The sequence below is a fragment of the Cygnus atratus genome, chromosome 1 (genome assembly GCF_013377495.2).
Source record: "Cygnus atratus isolate AKBS03 ecotype Queensland, Australia chromosome 1, CAtr_DNAZoo_HiC_assembly, whole genome shotgun sequence".
Lineage (NCBI taxonomy): Eukaryota > Metazoa > Chordata > Aves > Anseriformes > Anatidae > Cygnus > Cygnus atratus.
Window position 1 is genome coordinate 120,998,399 of NC_066362.1, and position 20,915 is coordinate 121,019,313.

The 20,915-nt window shown below is 34.2% G+C and overlaps 1 protein-coding gene across 1 annotated transcript in view; it reads left to right on the forward strand.

Annotated features, from left to right (window-relative positions):
• Positions 1-20,915, forward strand: part of DMD (dystrophin) — a 1,075,555-nt gene that overhangs the window by 306,129 nt on the left and 748,511 nt on the right. The window contains 4 exon segments of the mRNA XM_035542302.2: positions 3,188-3,289; positions 3,394-3,501; positions 10,105-10,284; positions 17,002-17,177. Of these exon segments, the coding sequence (XP_035398195.1) occupies positions 3,188-3,289; positions 3,394-3,501; positions 10,105-10,284; positions 17,002-17,177 (566 nt within the window).

A 20,915-nucleotide genomic window follows, 5' to 3' on the forward strand; every position in this document is an offset into this window, starting at 1 on the left:
TCAGGGATCCGTGCTGGAATGAGATCTGCATTAGATGTATCAAATACTGCTTGATGGCTGCTGAAGGAAAGGAACCGAGAGTGTAATTTACACAGTCTTGTGTATATTCATATTATTCAGGGTACTGTCCTTTCGTTGATGATGAAGTATAGCTAGTTCTTGTAGAAATGCATCAAATTTTGCACAGGAGAAATTCAGTGAATGTGCTAAACACTTGTTTTTAAATTTGATTTTGCATATTTATATATATATGAAAAAAATCAATTATTTCTCATTACTTTATGGAGTGGATAGCATTACTTTATTTAAAAAAGCATCTTACCAAAAAAAACCCTCTTCTATTAGTTGCAGACTTCAGGCTTATTATTTCACTTTTTTTATACATTCACTCCAGTGTTCCCAAGAGTTGCATTGTTTTTATTCATTTTATCCTGTTCATGTACTTGCTTACTTTGACCTTTTTTTGCAGACTGGGACTGTTTTATCTTCTGCCCTTTGTAGTCATAAAGAACATTCTTTCAGAGTCCTCTCAATACAAGAAAAGGTTCTTTTGCATGCAAATTTCTCTGAAAATTCCAGTTAGGGTCATAAAAATAGGCGTTTCAAAGGAGCAAGAAGACATTTTACTTTTTACTCTGGATTCAGCCAAGTTCTCTGGAGTTATGTTTTCCTGGGTGTTGGGAGCAAAAACTGTGGTGCAGCCTGAGTTTCCAGATATCACACAGGCTACTTACAGCATCAAGTACTATTTGATGTGAAAAAAGATGCAAAATTGAGCACCATCTGATTCAGTAGTCACTATTCACCTCATACACAGTTCCCACATGATTGCATTTGGCTTGCATCAGAGTTTGTATCTACCTGATTTTTTTTTGAATTATCACTTAATTTTGTACAGAGTAATTTATTCTGATCTAGATCTCTTTTACCAGTGAAGAGATGTCTGGTCATGAAAAGACTTTACTAAAAACATTGATTTACATCAGAGGTTAGTGTCCCAAAACTTTTGCTTCTTGACTTTGGGATTATTTATAAATCTTTTAGTAAAATCTGTAAGTGTATTTTAAAAATACAGTATGTAATTAGCATCCATAAACTTTGTTGTTACTCAGACCTTTAGGCACCAAAACAACTAAATGTGGTTCACCTCACCATCTGTATATATAGAATTTTACAAACAGAATTTTCTCCTCTGCTATTGGAGAAAAAAGGACATAGGGAAAATAAAGTATTTAGTCTCGGACATTGTTATGTAATGACAAGAAGCCCCTTCTTTTGACTTATTGAATCATTACAGTGTTTTTTAGTAGTTGACTAGTAATAATTACCCTGAATTGCGGGAATTGTTAGGAAAGAGCTTCAGAGAAGAAGCATCTGAACTAAAAGGAATGATATGTTCATAATTTCTGAACTAGTAATCAGCAAGCAAAGATTCCAAGGGGAAGAAAAAAAAAAAAAAGGAAAAAAAAACTGTATTTAAATGTAAAAAACTGTATTAGTGCTGCATATTTGCAGATCTGCTAGGTTACCTTCTAGCCTTGGAAAAAAGGGTTGAAATTCTCTAGAGCTAGAGTGGAAATGTAATCAGATTCAGGACAAACGACAGTAAACATAATTTATCATGTTGCTACATAAGATTTTTAGTTTTTCAGATCAGTAAAATTAGTCAAAATATAATTTATGCAGAAAAGGCGTTATTGACTATGCATTACAGTACACACAGTATTTAGCCTGTGGGGCCAAAAAATACTATCTATAAAGTCATGAGTTTCCTACAAGGGGCATTTAAATAAATAAATAAATGAATGAATAATGATATTTTTATTGGCTGGTCATCAATTATTTTCTGCAACAATTATAATGCAATTTACAAATTTATTTAATGATGAGAGGTAAAATGAATGAATAAAATGTTGCAGTGTTTCCTACTAAGTTGAAGGCAAAAGTGTTTCACCAGAAATGATATGACTGAATGTCATGACAACTGCCTGTTCAGTCTGCAAGATTTATTATGGTGTGAGCCTTCAGTAAAAGAAAAATATGGAATCTGCTTACTTTTTACTTTGATATAAAATTGTTAAAGCCACAAATTCAAACAGCAACCTAAAATTTTACCTTTCATTTCCTAGGAAGTGCAAAATAAAATTTTCAATCCTGATAGAAAGTACGTTTGGATCTTTTACATGCATTTCAGTTAGATATAATATTTTAATATCCTGGTTTTAAGAATTCACATTTTGAATACTAAATTCTGCTAAAGTTAAATTATAGCCCCATGAAAAAATAAATACAAAAATATGAAATATGAATAAATAGGAAAAGGAAAAAAAAATCCTTTTGTCAATACATATGCAATTGAAGTTGATGGAAAATAAGAACACAGTAGTATAGAGTATCCTTCAGATTTTATAAGGTTTCTTATTTGGGAGGAGTTGAATAATTTGAATATGGTGTTCAAGGGTAATTAAATCATTGTAATTTGTTACAATGAAAATTTTATAGCATGTTGCACCATCACAGCTCTAGTAAGTCCTATCTTGTCTCGGGCATTTTTCACTCAAGGTTGACAGGAAAATTAAGTAAAGTGATAATTCTCACTTTCAGTTAAAATGAGGGAAAGAACAACATAGCATTTTGCACAGCTATATAGTAGTATATGCTAGAAATATACAAGAAACCTCACTGCAGTTTGTGCTACTGCTACCTTAAAGGTTTTTTTCTCTTACGGCAATATTGTAAAGGAAAAAAAGAACTTAGATCAAATGCATTGACAGAACAACTTAAAAAACAGATATTTTATTGTTACAATTAATTGTTTGGGCCCCTGTAATTACATTTCAAGTAGTTGTGCTTTGGGATTCATAAAGTTATGGATTTTTTTATTTATTTTTATTTTTTTTTGACAGCACAGTGTCAAAGACTTAACAGAAAAATGTGTCTTTAGATTACTGTTAAAATTATCTCCCTCTGTCTGGCTATATCACTTTACCTATTCTCTCCATTTGAGTCTTATTTCAGTAAGTGGTAACATCTATTTCAGTGTAACATGCAACATATTTTAAGGACTTAAGATTGCAAAAAGTGAGTTATGAAAGTGTTTTCACAAACATTTGTGCTATAGGAAGATCAGATTGCATTGTTCTAAAAAATGTAATCAAATACTTTTTGTGTTTTTCTTTCCTTCTAGCACTTTGGAAACAGGTGGGCAGCCATCTGCAGATGGACAGAAGAGCGATGGGTCCTTCTGCAAGATATTCTTAGAAAATGGCAGCACTTTGCAGAAGAGCAGGTGAGTAGTGTTAGCAGTTATAAATTGGAACGTCCTTCCAAAAATTGCACTAGGAATGGCCTGAATGAAGCCTTTTCATGCTGTTCTCTTCAATCTTCTTTCAGTGCCTTTTTGATGCATGGCTTACTGAGAAAGAGGATGCTCTGAGCAAAATTCATACAACTGGCTTTAAAGATCAAAATGAAATGCTGACCAGTCTACGCAAACTAGCTGTATGTATTTTTTATTGTCCTATATTATGCTCAGCTTTCCCATTCATTAATATGAGTGCGTGTGATTTTATCCTACTCTCAGACATTACAGTTTAATAGAATAGTTGGTTCATATTTCTGGGAATGGATGTTATGGAATAGTGTGTGGAATAGGTTGGTCCATGATCTTGCTAGTAAGTTAACGTGTTAACAGATATGTTTCTTGGTTGTCTCTTCTGCCAAAAGTTAGTGAACTGCAGTAGCATTGTGTCTTAAATACGTGATTATATATATGCACAAAGACATAGTCATGTGAGTAAGTAATTATCATACAGCAAAATCCATTATACATTCCTTAAACTTGAAAAAACTAAAGACACAAAAATCTTTAAATTTTAACATTAATACTACTTTACAACTTTACCTCAACTGTGTTTTGGGAATCCACATACATACACGAAATACACTCTTTTCAACATATCTTCTGCCTTATTCTTCAGAAAATACTCTACAATTCATCGTCTTTATGGACGGAATGTACTTCTCACTGGCTTAAAAAGATGCCTTACCTGTAAAGATGCAAAACTTGGCACAAACTGGACTTGGTTCTATAACATTAGGAGCTTTGAAAATAAAATGGTGTGTTAGGCATTATCTTATACTAAAGAATGACTGCTTATGCATTTAGAGGAAAGGAAATATTCACGTCCATGCTTTTGTTAAAGTGGGTAAATTAGTACTGTAACTAGGAATTTCATTTTCTTTTTGAACTTAGGAACTTCATTCTTCTGTTTAAACAGATATTGTTATTTATTTTGTCAATAGGAGGAAAAAAAAAAAAAAAAAGACTCCTAGGCATTATTTCAAGACTTTGGACTGTGGTTTAAGATTATTTTAGGATTAAGTCAACTTCCATGTAAAGGAAAGGAATTATTTATGTAGTCAGTTGTCTCTGTGTATATGCTTCTTGCAAATTCTAGTAATCTAACCTGTAAGCAATCTTGACATTGATTTCAATCCTATTATTAATGAGTAATGAATTAGAGGCAACCCACGATGCTCTAGAGTCCCTTCATGAAAAGGAATGTATAGCAAGAAACTGAGATTTATTCAATAATTTAGCATTTCTGGGTTTTTGCAAGATGATGGAGGAGATTGGAAGTGGAGGTTGAAACATTTATCAGAAATAGTGAAGTAGAAAGCTAATAATGGTTTGAAAGTGTTACAGATAAGACCAGTTTGGGTACCTTCTAGAATTGCTTGGAAATATGATGCCAAGAAGGAAATATTTGCCTTTAATGGTATTTTCATAGATATGGTTAATGAAATAAAGACACACACTTACAAAGCTAATTGTGTTGCCAGCTTAAGTTGTTAATTGTTACTGTAACAAAAGCATTGCCATGGAACTAAATGTTTCAACATTATAATAACGAAAGTGATTATTTCATCACACTGGACCTATCAGGTTTTAGACTCAGTAGCAGTCTTCTCCAAATTCCAGTGACATATTTCTACCTTCACACAATATTGAATTCTCAAGAGTTCTGTGGAAGACGGTTTAATATTTTAGTCTTCTCTGAATCACACAGAATTTGTATTAATGCATTATCCACATGAAAATTCTTGTCAGGAAATACATTTTTTCGACTCTTGGACTGGCTTTTAAAAATAGGGGAAAGTGGGATCATTATATGCTGACACTGATGTGCAAGTCATACTTGTCTTTTTGTTTATGTTATTTTGGACATAGTGATGTGTTTGGGTGTAATGAAGCAGCTGTCATGAAAAATTGCCATTATAATTAGGCCAGCCTTTTCTAGGGTTGTAATAATCAGAATTCACATACATTCTTTACGAACATAAAAATGCTTATACTGTTAACAGTATGGTAGCTCAGTCCACCAGTTTTCTAATCATTTCTAGCAGCAAACTGCAGTGTTTGTTTGTTTGCTTTCAAACAAGTTCAGTAGGAATGAACATCATATCTTAAGATTTTTAGTTTTGATATCATGATATGGCAGAAGAGCTTCCAGCCTATTTGTCCTATTTTACATAAACTACCTGGTCTGATAATCTGAATCCTAAACAGAAGGATTGGGATTCTCTACATGTGGATTCCTTTTTTACAAGTGCTGGGAGATTTTGGCAGCCCAAATTCTGATCATTTCACTTGGTATAAACAAACATGTTTGCCAAAAATTGACTGCAGGCTCATCATTATTAACAAATACTAGTTCTCTGCAGATTCTTTCTCAGATGTCATTCTGCCAAACTGGAAAATGGAGGCAAATTAAAACACATTTGTAGTAAAACTATGTAAATTAAACTTTGATTTTCAATTTGGTGTCAGAATGCTCTAATATATGGAAATTAGGATACACTCTGGACAGTGGGAACTTGAAATCCATCTAAAAAAAATAAAGATTCAGGAGGTCCCAGATATTATGATGCTCTCTCTCCTTTTTGCTTGGCTTTAGCAGTCGAGTTTTCATTGTTAATTTTTACCAGCTGAAATGAATCGGTGAAATTTATTTTTGATCAATTACTAATTCATCCAGTTCTAGCTTTTTTTTTCTTTTTAATTGGTATAAAGTCAATTAGATTTCTTCTTAATTTATATATAGTATCCACAATGTCTGTTTGTAAGAATTTTTGTTCAGGTAAATTTTATTATTTAAAAAAAAAAAAAGTATTTCTTAATATCAAATGGCTTGTGCAAGAGGATTCATTCAGAATTTATATATTTTATATTAAAAATTATATATATATTATATATTTATATATGCTATTTATATATTTTGTATTTGCTCATGTATTAACACTGACTTGTGTTCATTTGTTTCTGATCTTGAAGGGTAGTTGTTCCAGTTCTAAAAATATTTCCCTAGAATAACTGTGTTATTATTATCTTTGAATTCTTACACAAGACAAAGGGTGACATAGAGCATGAAATAAATTGGAGGATATGATGTACGGAGAAGGCATAACACAAGTGTGCAGAATGAAGTGAAATTTCATTGGCAGTTATGGCATGGGCTTGATAGGCTGTTTCCATGTTCTGCGCTTAAGTTTTGCAGCCTGTAAAATGAAGGGAATGGTATTACTCTTTTTTAATATAAAATGCTGAGAACTACTGCAAAGGTATAAAAGAGTTAATTCAATTAATAAATTCAATTGATTAGCATATAGTTAAATTTTCACTTGCTTCACTTAATGCAAATTTCTTTACTTATTAGAAGAAATAAATAAGATATTGTATTAACACTGATTCTTACTCGAATAAATCAGCAGCCAACCAATTAATTTACAGCAGATGTTGCTTGCTATAATATTTCAATGAGCAAAGAATGTTTTTGTGAGGTTTAAGTAAAAGCAAAACAGTAATAACTAAAGTAAAAACTTGGAAACAAAACAAAAAAAAAATGGTGAAAGCACATTAACCACAAATAAGTAAACTGCTTTATAATGTTCAAATATTGGAGTTTACAGTATGCACTTGATAGAAGTTATGACTGAGTTATTTGATAATTAATTTCATAAAGCAAACAGTCCTGTTTATTTTCTTGCAAATAGCTAAATTACATATTTTGATATTAGCTTGAAGTCTATTCTTGTACTGGAAAAAAAAAAAAATCAAAACTAGAGCATGTATTGGTTACTGTAGAACACCAGCACGTTTTCAGTAAGGAAATGTGAAAACAGAATCCTCCAGTATGTTTTTGCAGTTTAACTGTTACTATCACAAAAGACCATTAGGTAGTTGTTGTGAGCAGTAGCTTTGACAGAAAGTTTTAGCATCCTTCCTTTTGTATTGTTTCATTTATTGGTTGTACTCTATGTATCTTGGCTTGATGCTGAACTCATTTTCTATAGCTGTTGACATCAACAGAGGTTGGAAATAAAACATTGAAAGACAGAATTTTTTAATGATGTTTCACTGAGTACAACTTCTGATGGTTTTGATGGTATGAAGCTTTCAAACAAGCTTTTTCTGACAGTTTAGGCCCCAGGGAAAGGTAAAATATAGTAATCCTTGCAAAATTTAAGCTGGTAATTTATTTTACACCTAGTCTGCTCCCTGTGTTAGATCTGCTACTGTGTAAACAGATTGTTAAATATGAATTGTGGTAGCAGCTATTTCTTAGGGAGATGTCAACTTAATTGTGGTACCTAACATCAGTGGTTACGATGTTTCAAATCACACATAAATGGCATAATAATGTTTACAAAGGCTTCAAATTTTTATTTACTTAGATGTGTTTTATATTATAGTTTTGGAGCATATGGCTGCAGAAAAGTATATGTATGGTAACTTCTATCTATAATCTATCTATAATAATTGTATAATTACTCCTTTTGAAATGTGTAGACTTGAGGTTTAGATTGCAACCCTCAGCTGCATAAAGAGTTCATAATTTGGCCCTGGTTAGTACCCATAAGTATGCAGAGAATTAATAATGTACAAAACTGAATGAGGTAAACCTGTACAGTTAAGAAAATTAAAATGAAAAAAAAATCCAGGTGGCAGCTGATGCTGTGGATGTCTCTTGGATCTTTGAACAGCCTACTTTACAGAGAGGTTTGTATGTAAAGATCCCAGGAGTTTCTGGATCCCTTTGTAGTTTACTGCAGTAGAGATGTAAAGAAGACTGTAGATACCTTGTTTTCCATTAGCATCTATGCCGTCAAGCTGTATGGTGACTCCCAGGAGGCAGAGGTTGCACACAGGGGTTTCCAGACTCCCAGTTGTGTTGCCATGTTCTTTGCACACTCAGGAGAGCTCCCAAGACTCCCCAGCCTTCTGGATTCCTTGGGAGATGACTGCTGTATATAATCGGGACCTGCTGAGATCTGAGAAAGATGACGAATATATGGTTCTTCAATACTGTCAAATCTAAGTTACTTATTTTAAGAACTTTTTTGTTTGTTTATTTTTGTTATTGTTGTTTGTTTCTTTTTCTTCTTTTTTTTTTTTTTTTAAACCCTGCTTTGGGGTTAAAAATTAGTTTTTCTCGAAACCTTTTTTTTTTTTTTTCTCCCCAGTTTTAATATGCAGTATATGGCAAAGCACAACAAATGTTTGAAGAAACATTGTTTGAAATGTTGATATAGTTGTTAACATTAGTGCAGCTTTAAGGTTATAAAGCCACACAGCTATTAGTTTTTTTGATTTATACCACCACCTGAGGCATGCTTTGATGTCTGGAGTTGCTCCACCTGTCATGTTATATTGCTTTGTGAAGTGCAATCTGTCCATTCCACTATGTCAGCTTTACCAGCAGTTTTTACAGTAACAGCACCTCAGAAGTATAGGAGTTTGTATGAAATATTCTTGACCATTTTCAATTCTTTACCAAGGGAAGCCAGTAGATGTAATCTTTTTGGATTTCAACAAAGCTTTAGATACTGTTTCTCACAGTGTCCTTCTGAACAAAATGTCCAGCATATAGCCAGACAGATACATAACACAATGGGTGAACGTTGACTGATGGGTTGAGGGTTAAAGTAAATGGAGATACATCAGGCTGGTGGCCAGTCACCAGTGGGGTTCTCCAGGCCTCCATTCTGGGGCCAGTTCTCTTCAATGCTTTTATAAATGATCTGGATGCAGGACTCAAATGCATACTAAGTTTGTACATGACACTAAATTAGGAGGAGCTGTTGACTCCCTTGAGGGTGAAGGTGTCTTGCAGAAAGATCTTGACAGACTACAGGGCTGGGCAATATATATAAAAAAAAAAAAATGGCATACACAAGAGCAATTGCCAGATTCTGCACCTGGGAAGAGGCAACCCTGGACATTTGTAGAGACTGGGGGATGAGAGGCTGGAGAGCAGCCCAGCAGCCCCATGGAAAGGGATCCAGTTGTTATGGTTGGCAGCAAGCTGAACATAAGCCAGCAGTGTGCCCTGGCAGCCAGGAGGGCCAACCATACCCCAGGGTGCCTCGGGCATGGCATTGCTAGCTGGTTGAGGGAAAGGGATTGTCCCGCTCTGGTCTGCACTGGTGCGGCCTCACTTTGAGTACTGTGTGCAGTTTGGGACACCACAATATAAGAAGGACATAAAAACTATTAGAGAGCATCCAAAGGAGGGCTGCAAAGATGGTGAAAGGTCTAGAGGAGAATGTGTATGAGGAGGAGCTGAGGTCCCTTGGTTTGTTCAGCCCAGAACAGAGCAGGCTGAGGGGAGGCCTCATGGTGGCCTGCAGCTCCCTCACGAGGGGAGCGGAGGGGCAGGCGCTGAGCTCTGCTCTCTGGGGACAGCCACAGGACCCGAGGGAACGGCATGGAGCTGGGACAGGGGAGGGTCAGGCTGGGTGTTAGGGAAAGGCTCTTCACTGAGAGGGTGGTCAGGCACTGGGACAGCCTCCTCAGGGCAGTGGTCACGGCACCGAGCCTGCTGGAGTTCAAGAAACGTCTGGACAATGGTCTCAGACATATGGTCTGAATTTTGTGTGATGATTTTTGTGGAGCCGGGACTTGGAATCGATGATCTTTGTCGGTCCCATCCAACTCAGGATATTCTATGATTCTATGATGCTCTTTTTAGGATTTTTCCTCTAAGGATTTTTTTTCTCCGTTTGAATTACTTGTCTTCCTGCTGTTGCTTTGCTTAACAGATCCTAAAAGGAGATCTGGAAATGAAAAGGCAAATGATGAGTAAGCTAAACTCACTCAGCCAAGACCTCCTTGTAGCTGTGAAAAATAAAGCAGTAGCTCAGAAGCTGGAAAGCCGTCTTGAAAATTTTGCCCAGCGTTGGGATAGCCTTGTGCAGAACTTGGAAAGCAATTCTAAGCAGGTTTGTAAAAAATCATTTCATCAGTTGACAATAAAATCCTTTGCCAGACTAATGCTTGAAGTAGTGTTGGCACTGTTAGTTATATTGTTTTAAATATTTTTCCTGCATGATTTGTTAAGAACTAATTTATTTTTAGGACAGCATATACAACTGTAATATAACTTTCCAGGATATTATTTATCTTTTTTTTTTTTGGTCTCTTTTTACAATGTTGATTACATTCTCAGATTGTTAGAATATTTTATATATTCATTCCATTTAGCACATTTTTAATCTATAATATGTGGTCACTTCAAGTGCACTGTTTTATGTCTGTCTCTGTGGAATAGCACTTAGCCTGAAATTGGTGTAAAAACTTTTTGCTAGTTAAACAGCAGCTATGTTTATTTCTTTTCAACAGTGAGCACTTAATTACTGTTTTATTTCTGCTTATGTTTTGCTGATATAAAGATTAAAAAGAGAGGCCACAACAAGAGAAGCTTCTTGGAAAAATAAACCAAGCAATACTTTTGGCCCAAATGCCAAGTTAAAAACAAAAACAAAAATCAGCCATTATTATTCTGTCCTGCTCCTTTCTGTTTATAATATTCATAATTATAATGTTCATAATTATAATGTTCATAATATTAAAATATAAACTGAGGTTTAAAGTTTCACGTTTTTTAAACTAGGTAACAAAAATCAGTGCTCTGGTGTAATATCCAAAAATATATCCGTCTGTTTTTCCCAGCCATTTGTCAGCATCTCTTTCTTGTTGGATTTAAACCCAAATCAGCTCACTTTTTCTTTTTTTTTTTTCCCATTCCTTTACTTATATTATTAATATTGAGTTATTTTTTGTATTAGCATTATACGACTAGGGAAATGGAAACGGACATTAAAATGTTTTCTCATAATAACATAGAGAAGAATGCCACTGCATGCACCTCTGTCCTGTTCCTACAGTGTTTGTTGCATTTCTGGTCAGTTTAATTCAGTCCCCTCTATCATGATGCACGTTTTTGCTGACATATGCTTATGCTTCTAAAAACTTATTCTGGGCACAACTGGAGAAAGTCAATTAAATGAAACTGCTATACTTTTTGTAGTGATCTAAGTACCCCTTAATACTTTTGATTCCAACCCATATACATTAATCTTCTAGTTTGGTCTGTGGTGTAGTTCCTTGTTTAGCTGAAGTTGGAAAAATCAGTTTGGGACAACAGAAGAGAGAAAAGAAAATTGAGAAGGGATGCAATTTCACTTAGTAACAGAAGTCAAAATCAGTTTGTGCTATACAGTATTTGTAACAGTTGAAAATTTGATTTAACTCGTGTATATTTGCGGTAGGAAACCTGTTGCTTCTAAGCAGAAGAAAATGAATTTGGGACTGCTAGGGTCATGTGATTTCAAGAAATTATTATGCCAGGTCATAGGCTTATGTATTCCTACTACTGTTGTGTCCTACAAAAGAAACAAGCATTGTAGAACTATATTCATCATAGCCTACACAGTATGTACTCTTTAAGAACATAAATATGTTCTTACATATATAAAAAGGAACTCAATAGCTCCTTTTAAAAACAACACATATTCAGGCTTCATAATGTTCTATTACTTTCATATATTTGTTAAATATCACTAGTAATTGACACCTTAACATCTCTGATTTTAACAAATAACAGTTATAACTTTTCTCATTTACTTTAACAACAAGAACGAGAGGAATGTTAAACTTTCATAAGATAAACTGAGTATGTTGAAATAAATCACCTACTAAACTGAGAAGAGTAGAAGCTACATAATACAAATGCCATGTATACAAAAAAAAACGAATCATATAAAGGCTGCCTAATTTATTATAAACTGTGCATGTCCTATAAACTATTCAGTGAGAATCAATATTCTGGATACAAAAGTTACATAACATTTTCATTCATATTTTGTTGCTTGTTTGTTTTTTTTCTAAACCCTATTAGTAGCATAGCTGTCTTAAAATATTTGTCCTATTGGTAAGACAAGTATTTCAAACCTGCATCCATAATGTTATGTGTAAAGTTCCCACACTTTCCATGACAAATTTTTGAAGTCAATTTGAAAGATTAATTAGAAGTTGGTGCAAACCCTTCTTTTCTATACTTGTCTGCACTCCCTAAAGCATGCGTAGCTTCATTTGTTTTGGCGTATTCATGTTATTAGGTTAAAAAACACGTTTCAATTAACAGTCTAGATTCTCCTGAACAGACAGTAGGGTTCAGAACTCAAGACTGCTGGTATTTTATATCACTAAAATCGCTAAAACCTGCAGTCATGATGTGTTGGGGAAAAAAAAAAAATTTGAAACCAGTCCAAAGTATTCAAGGGTTTAGATTGGTGATCAGTTCTAAAAGCAGGTGAGTTCCATTTTCAAAATGGAACTTAAATAGAACTTAGATTACAGAAAAGATAGCCTCCTTGTGAAGTGAGCAATCCCAAGGTTGTACATCCAGAGATCACAGGGCAGCACAGGTGGGAGATGCTTTGGATTTCCAAAACAGTGTAAATGCTTTATCATAACACCCCACTTCAGTTGATAATCTTCTCCTCCTCCGAGAAGCTACTTTTCTTGGCATAGAATCGGTACAGTGATGTGGGCATATTGCTTCAAATTCTGGAGACATTCCATATTCTGCGCTAACTAAAGGATCACTTCCTAAAACACTGTTACACAGTTTAAGTATGTCCTCACATTTACCCTAGCACTATGAATTATTGATGGTGTGCTTATTGTCGTGTATTTCTATCTAGGCAGGACAGATAATGCTAGTGTGGTTTATTCATTACAAAGCTTATTTACATATTTAGTCGGCAAGAAGAAAATGCCTTTAAAAGAAGATCTAATTATTATGGCTAATCATGAACTGAGGAGGAGTTGGAAAAGGGTGACAATAAATATAACATTTTTCACTAAAATCTATCAGCAAATGCAGATTTTATTCTTCCAACTTGGATATGGACTTCAAAATGAACTTTATTGCTTTCCTTAATAATTCTTATAGTACCTTCTTACTTCTATTTCTGTCATTAGTTATTTCCCCTCCTTCTCTTACTGGAGTGTCACTAAATGATTAACTAGCAAACAAAATATGAAATTATATAGAACAGACAATCTCAGCCTTAGATCAAAGCTGCTTCTCCAATTAGACATAGAACAGTTATACATCCCAAAGGAAATGTGCAGAAGATAAAATGTGAATCTTCCCACATCTAAATTTCACAGCACTGAATTCAGCTAAGCATCTAATCTGAAATCATGGCTGAAGCTTCTGCTGCAATGAATGGATGGCAAGGGTGAGAGACACCCCTAAAAAGCAGTTTATTCTCATCATGAAAGTGACTGATTTTCTTCATTGAGCACACATTGGAAACAAGGACAAGGACAACTTTTGTAAAGTAAATGTATAAATTTCAGAAACTCTAAATGCACCTTTAGTGACTTCATTATGCTTCACTAAATTGTACTGAAAGCCTTCCCAAACTAACAAAAACAACATTCTTCATCCGAACTTCCCCACTCACATGCATACACTTTATCAAAGAACTCCCGACAGCTCCAAAAGTGAGTGTTAAGGAAAATTATGGCTATATCAGGACTCAGGGCATTTCCAAAGGCAGAAATAAATGATGGTGTTAAAGGTAGGCTGTCATATAAAAGAGAAATAAAATGACATAAAACTACTGAAGTGCTATACACAAATTGTACATACTTTTATTTGTAGAAGATTAAAAGGAAGGTTGAAATTTGTCCACTCCAAAAAAAGGATGAGTTTGCTGATGTGAAACCGAAGGCAAGCATTGTATTTTGAAAGCCTTTTAACGTGCAGCCTTGTGAGTCACCTTAGCACTTCCATATGATTCTCTAGCAGGTTAAAGGACCAGTCTGTATCACCCCTTCTCGGATTTATACGTGCCTTTCAGGAACTTAAAGAGACAAGGAAACTATATTGTCATTATTTGGACCATCCTTGAACTATACATGAAACAAACCACTTCATTTTTTATAGGTTTTAGAGGTGTTTGCTAGGGAGGCAAACAAAAGCTATTTCCTTTTTTGTATTTCCTAATTTTTTATGGATTTTCCTTTACCCACTAAAGTGTCTGCACTCTTTAAACACATACCAAGTTCCTGAACTTCACCTTGCAGTGTAATCTTCAGTACCTTTTAGCCTTCCCCAGTCTCTGTAATTAGAATGATTATGAATTTCAAATTCATATCTCCCATTTCATTTTGAAGTATATAGTATTTAAACTCCACTCCTATTGATTAAGCATGAAAAATACTTCTTTACTCTTTTGACATGAGTCATTACTCCCAACAGCATCGTGACTTGACTGCTCTGAGCATATGATAATTATACTGCCTGCTTTTGAAGCACAGTACCAAATCACCAGCTGAAACTGCTTCTCCTGTGCCATTGGCAGTATGCTGCATATCGTTCCTACAGTACCCTAGCTGTGATTTATTCTGTTTTACACCTGCTTCACTGTAAACTGTACCCTGATATTGACTGGCAAATGGAACATAGTGGGATACGACCTCAGGTGTCAGGAACATCCTATCATTGATTTTTAGATAAAACTCAGTGCAATAAGAATTTTGTGACAAGAGGAAAAGGTGACTGTAGTAAAAGCTTCATATATGGAGCAAGTAATGATTTGGAGTGCTCTTAGCTGCACAGACAACCAAGGGAAAGATGACATCATGTGTTGTCCTCAAATTTCATAGTACCCTGGACCTCAGGAGCTTTATTTTGCTCTTTCTTCCTACCCAGAAATAGAATTAATTTTAAAAAAAAATGTTGAAAATGTTGCTGTATAAAGTGTTAATAAAGTTATGCAGAAGTGTTTCCTTATTACTGTGATTTGTATAGTTGAAGATATCAAAGTCAATCTTGTTGAGGGAACCAAGTATTAATATATAATATTGCAGTGATTAAAAAGCCAACTGGATTTTTTTTTTCTTCCACAGAATTTATGTAGTTCATATGTTATTTAAGTCCCCACATTTCACAATCAGTTTACCCCATTTGATGTTATCAATCCAGAGATTAAAACAAAACAAAAAACAAAACAAACAAAAAAGATAACTTTTTTGAATCTTAATTTCATTGTGTTCTGAGCAGTTCAGATTCTTTCTCTAAAGTCTAGACAGCTGGTCATTTCTAGAGGGGGAAGCACAGCACTGAGCTGGCTGCTTTAAGATTGCCACAATTACAGTGGTAATGGACCTCCCTACCCATAATTTCCACTGGCAGACTGGACAAAGAACAGCAAGACTTTTTTGTTTAGCACACTATGTAAAATATTTGGTGAAGTCAGCAGTATTTTCAGTATTATTATTATTTTTTTTTTGTTAATTTTACTGTTGCCTGCTGAAAACAGGCTGGTTGTATGCCCCTTTCCTTGTCACTCTATTTTTTCAGTATAAGGAAGTACTGTGGGAAAGGAATTACAGTTAAATACCTGGTAAACCTGTTGTCCATTGTTCTTTTAGAAATGCTGATGTCTCAAATAAGGTAACTCCATACTCTTTCTGAGATTCTGATGCAAGAACTAATAGACTGTTTATGTTATATTATGTATATGTATATAGTTCCATGGAATTTTAGATACTAGCATTCCTGTCTCTGTATTAGAGGGCCTTTCTAATTCTTGCACATCGGCAATAAGTGAAGAAGCAGAGCTCTTCTGGTGCACAGCTTTCCCTGGTCCTGGTATAATGTTGTCCTTTTACTTTCCATTTCACTGCCCTAAACCGTGGTTGGTTACTGGAGCTGTAACTAGAGCATTTTGACAAGTAACCCATCATCTGGGAGAACAAAAAAATAGATGACCAGTTTTTGATGAGTTAAGGTACTTAAGAGTAGCTGCCCATATTTAAGTGGGAAGTTTTTAGTTTGGTGTTACATGGAACCAAATATAAAAAGGCAGTACATACATGTACAGCATTTCAAATCTTTCAACTATTAGCAGATTATTATTATTATTATGCAACTGAACTATCTGAAGGTTTAACTTTCATTTTACTGGGCAAAGTAAGTGTATTATGTTGGTAGCGTTTTATGGTGTTACATATTTAAGTATTGCTATATCTTATGACCTCTTCCTATTACGTTTTAATTACAGATTGAAATTGAAGCAAATTTACTTGTCTTCTAGTGCATGTTTTCTAGTTTAAGATTTCATGACAGAAAGCTAACTGCCTTTCTGTGCAAGTAGGCTATGATGAACTATATTCTGGTTTAAAGATTATTATAAACGGTAAAAACAGCAACTGGCAATTTAGTGCCATTACAATGCCTTTACGAGTTCTCAAGGAATAAATCTTCAGCATGGTGACAAAGTAACATTCAGCAATAGTAACATTTCATATATTTTCTATTATCCAATTCCCTCATAAAATTGACCTTTTTGTTACCACTTATTTCTTTTCTTCATTCACCATGATTTAAGAGGGAGCCATAAGTTCATCCTGTTTAGGATTCTTTCCGATTTTGATATTGACTTCTGCAGATATCTTATTCACATAGCATGAGTCAGATAAAACAATTTTGTCTGAGTTCGTAGTGTTATTTTTTTCTGAAGGTCAGCCTATAATCAGACAGGGGCAGTTTCTCATTATTTGCTATTGCTAATCCAAACGGTCTTTACTGAAGTCTTTCAACCAATGTGTGACCTCTGTTTTAATACTTCTCACAGATTTCACAGGCTGTCACTACCACTCAGACATCACTAACACAGACAACTGTAATGGAAACCGTAACTATGGTGACCACGAGAGAACAAATCCTGGTTAAGCATGCCAAGGAAGAGCTCCCACCACCTCCACCCCACAAAAAGAGGCAGCTCCTTGTGGATTCAGAAATTAGGAAGAGGTGAGAATCATTAAGAAATTGAGAGAGAATAATGATAGAGTTTGGATGAGAATGCAAAAGTAGTCATTTGACTGCAATAGTTAGATGTATAGTTTTTTGAGAATAAAGTTATATTTCTGTACTCAAGATACAGATTGATTATCATTTTTCTTAGGATCAGTTATGGAGTTTTTTTTCTGTTTCTATCCCAACTATTTTGCAGTATAGAATGTTAATCATTATGTCAACACCATTGTGCTAGTAATTATAGCCAGTAGATGTCCTTTATGTATGGCATTGTGTGGTCCTACTTGATTGTGGTCTTGGAACTTAAGAACAAAAAGTATTCCATTGGTTCTCAGCTTTTTTACTCTAAAAATATGTTTTTAATATTTGGAATGCTAGTAGTACAGATATTGTTTCACTTCTAAAGTTCATACGTTATTCTCTCTGGATTGTGGGTCAGCAGTAGATGTAATAGTTCTGTAGAAGCAGGGTTAATACTTGGTGAAATGTGCAGTAGTATTATTTCCAGAGTTCCTTCTGTGTAACTCACATATGAGTTACGGTGGACTTTGAGAGAGTACTGAACACTTGTTAAAGTCACATAAAAGATTTCTAATGAGTTTCAGTAGAATTTGCACAAGCACCAAATTTATTAATATGATGCTTAGAAACTAGACTTAAATCACCTCTAGTGTTGGTTTTGGATTTTTATTTTTTATTTTTATTTTTTATTATTTTATTCAGATAAACGTATGAATTCCAAGGTAGTGGATTTAAGGACTGAGACAAATACAAAACTGCATTCAATGTCTCATTTCTATAGAAAATGTCTTTATTTTAATTCAATGTGTTTTCAATTATAATAGCAAGTTATTTTCTTGTAAAATAGTCCTTAATGGTGTTAAAATATACAACTGTATATTATTAAGAGTAATGAGATACACCAAGAATATGAGAAATCTGATATGTATTAATATATATTAATTGAAGGAGTTTGTTATTGAAACAAAAGATACTTAGAGGTTCCTTTCTTAATCCAATGTACAATTTAACTTACCCCTTCTTGACCATTCTAAAAGTAAGGCTTCTAGTTAAGATTCAATATTTAAGAACACTCTTTTTAAGAAGATATATACAAGATCCATGTGTGATGTAAGAAGAGTGATTCATCCCCTTTTTGTTAAATTGGAAAACTACTCTAATGAGTCATCTTTGTCTTCATTGGCTATAGAATTCTGTACTAAATAAGTAACTTTTAGATGGTTAAATTTGAATTAAATGAATCTAATCTCCAAAATCCTGGTTTGAAAATATTTTTAATCTGCATGTTTTTTTCTGGGAGGGAGGTGGTTTGGGGCTGTTTTGATAAGGGTGAATAATGCTTACAAGGTTTCTCAGTTTCTTTCATCGGTGTTTTTCAAGTTCTAGTCAGTTCTGTTGCTGTAATAGTGTGCCTGAAAGAAACACATGAGCCTCAACTGCTGTGTTTGGAAAGATCTGTGCTCCAGATTTGCTTTCTTGTGTTCTGTATGTTTTAGAAAGCCATCTCAAGGATGCATAGCACCTGCAGTGTGAATTGCCAGGTGCTTAGTTTCAAGAGAGAAGAAAGAGCAGTTTAGCTACTCTGTGAATATTGTTTTAGTGGATTATGTAAGAGTATGGTCTCCAGATGCTTAGTTGAGAAGAAGGAAAAAAAAAAAAAAAAAGGATGGCTAATTTTATTTTATTCTATTTTGCATTTCCAAGTGTTTTGGAAGGATTAGAAGTGTATGAGTTTCGTTTATACTGAGGAATTTTGTCTTTGTCAACCAGTAGCATACACAGGAGTTGATTTCATATTTCTGTTGTCCCAATTCACTGTAGCATAAATGCAGGCTAAAGAAGCTGTTGATTTTTCTCGTCTCTTAGAGCAGCTTACTACCATAAGTAATGGAAAACAGAGATAAGAACCAGATGACTGTTTTGTTCTTTTCTTTCACCAAAATCTAAAGCTACCTTCAAATGTAAGGTTTTAAAATTTCAGAATAATTCAGGGATGTTCTAAGTTTTGTTACTACTCATAGGAAAGCTCCTTTTCCCAAAGGAATGAAACTGCAACCAAGAATGGGGAAAAAAATACAAAAGTAAGTTGGAGCTGTATAATAAAAGTCTTAAAAGTATGTATAATACATTAGAACTTGAGAAAAATATAACGTGCCTGAAGTTTTTGGAGAGAAAAACCTGTATATAGAAGAAAAGGTTGCCAAGGTATCATTTTCATGTATGTGGCACTAGAAAAAACATAGGTCTGTTGTGTAGCATAGAAAAGTCTGAAAATTACTCTATTCAGAGTAGGTTTTTGAATAGGAAACAGGTTAGAGCTGTTTAGTATTTAATCTATACATATTTCTAATATTGATGTTCTTGAATAATATCCAAAGACAGTTTTCTTTGCCTGTTAGCAAGTAACTTTGTACCTGCTTCCTAGTATTTCTAAGGAAAGGCTGTTTGTCATAACATTATTATGGATATAATGTTGTTATTCAGGTTTGATTATTCAGGTTTGAAAGAAACTTCATGTCCTTGAAGAGAAAGGCATGTTAAGATAGGATAGTTGCTCCATCTAGTGTTTTTCATTTAATAAGTGTTAACGTAACTGTAAATGTTGAAAATAAAGTGGCCTTCATTCCATTGAAAGTCACGTCATTCGGGATTCCAATACTTCATTACTTAGAAAAGTTTGGATTTTTTTAATAGAAAAATATATCAAAGGAAATATAAAGACTTATTCAAAGCATTTTTGGCAGCTGTTCTTTCAAGTAGTCCATTGCAGTACAATGTATTATATTAGTCAGAACTAAATGATGATTGTTAAGTACTTTACAGCAATTCTCTTGGGCTGCTTGACCCTTATCCTCATATAGCAGTGTAGCTTTTGCTCTTTCACTATTATCTAACAGTCTTTAACAAATCTAAAAAGAGAGCCATTTTTCTTCAGTTTTCGTGGTGGTCCTTGGTTTCAGTATTTTATCTGTGTACTCAAAGGCAAAGAAAAGGGAAAGGTGACTAAGGCAAAAGAATATAATTTTCTGTTGTTTACAGTATAATTTATAAATGTTTTCATCTAGAATAAAATAGGAATGGATATATCAAGTTCAGTAAATATGCACACTTTACAACTTCATGTTTTTTTTTTTTAAAAAAAAAACAACAACAACTCTTTATCCTGTTTGTGAGATAATACGCTGAAAATATATACTCTTCACCTTCAGTGTCTGAAATCACCTGCTGTATTATGGGAGTGATGCCAGTTGGCACTCAATGGGAGGCATGACTGGATTTGAAAATGCTTTGCATTTTTAGCCACTGGTGGTTTGCTGAAGGCAAATGGTCTTAATGAACATACTCAACAGCAACCTCTAGACTTTCATTTTACTCAGCTGTGACTTCCTTACATACGAGAAATGCAGTGGATCTAATCTGTCTGAATTTCAGCAAAGCATTCCATGACACCATATAGGAATCACTGCTAAGGTCAGGAAAGGTGCAGTTTATTACCATAAGAATGGTGAGATGGATAATTGGCTAAAGAAGAACTATGTGGCTAATATGATTTACTTTGTATTTTCTTTAATCCCTTGGTATGCCTTACAGAGATGTGCAGATAGTAATGTTGATGAGACTAAATTGAATAGTATCAGTGTAGAGGTGGTCCAGAATGTCATTCAGAAAGGAAAGATTTTTTTTTTTTTGAGGACTGAGCTTAAAAATAAA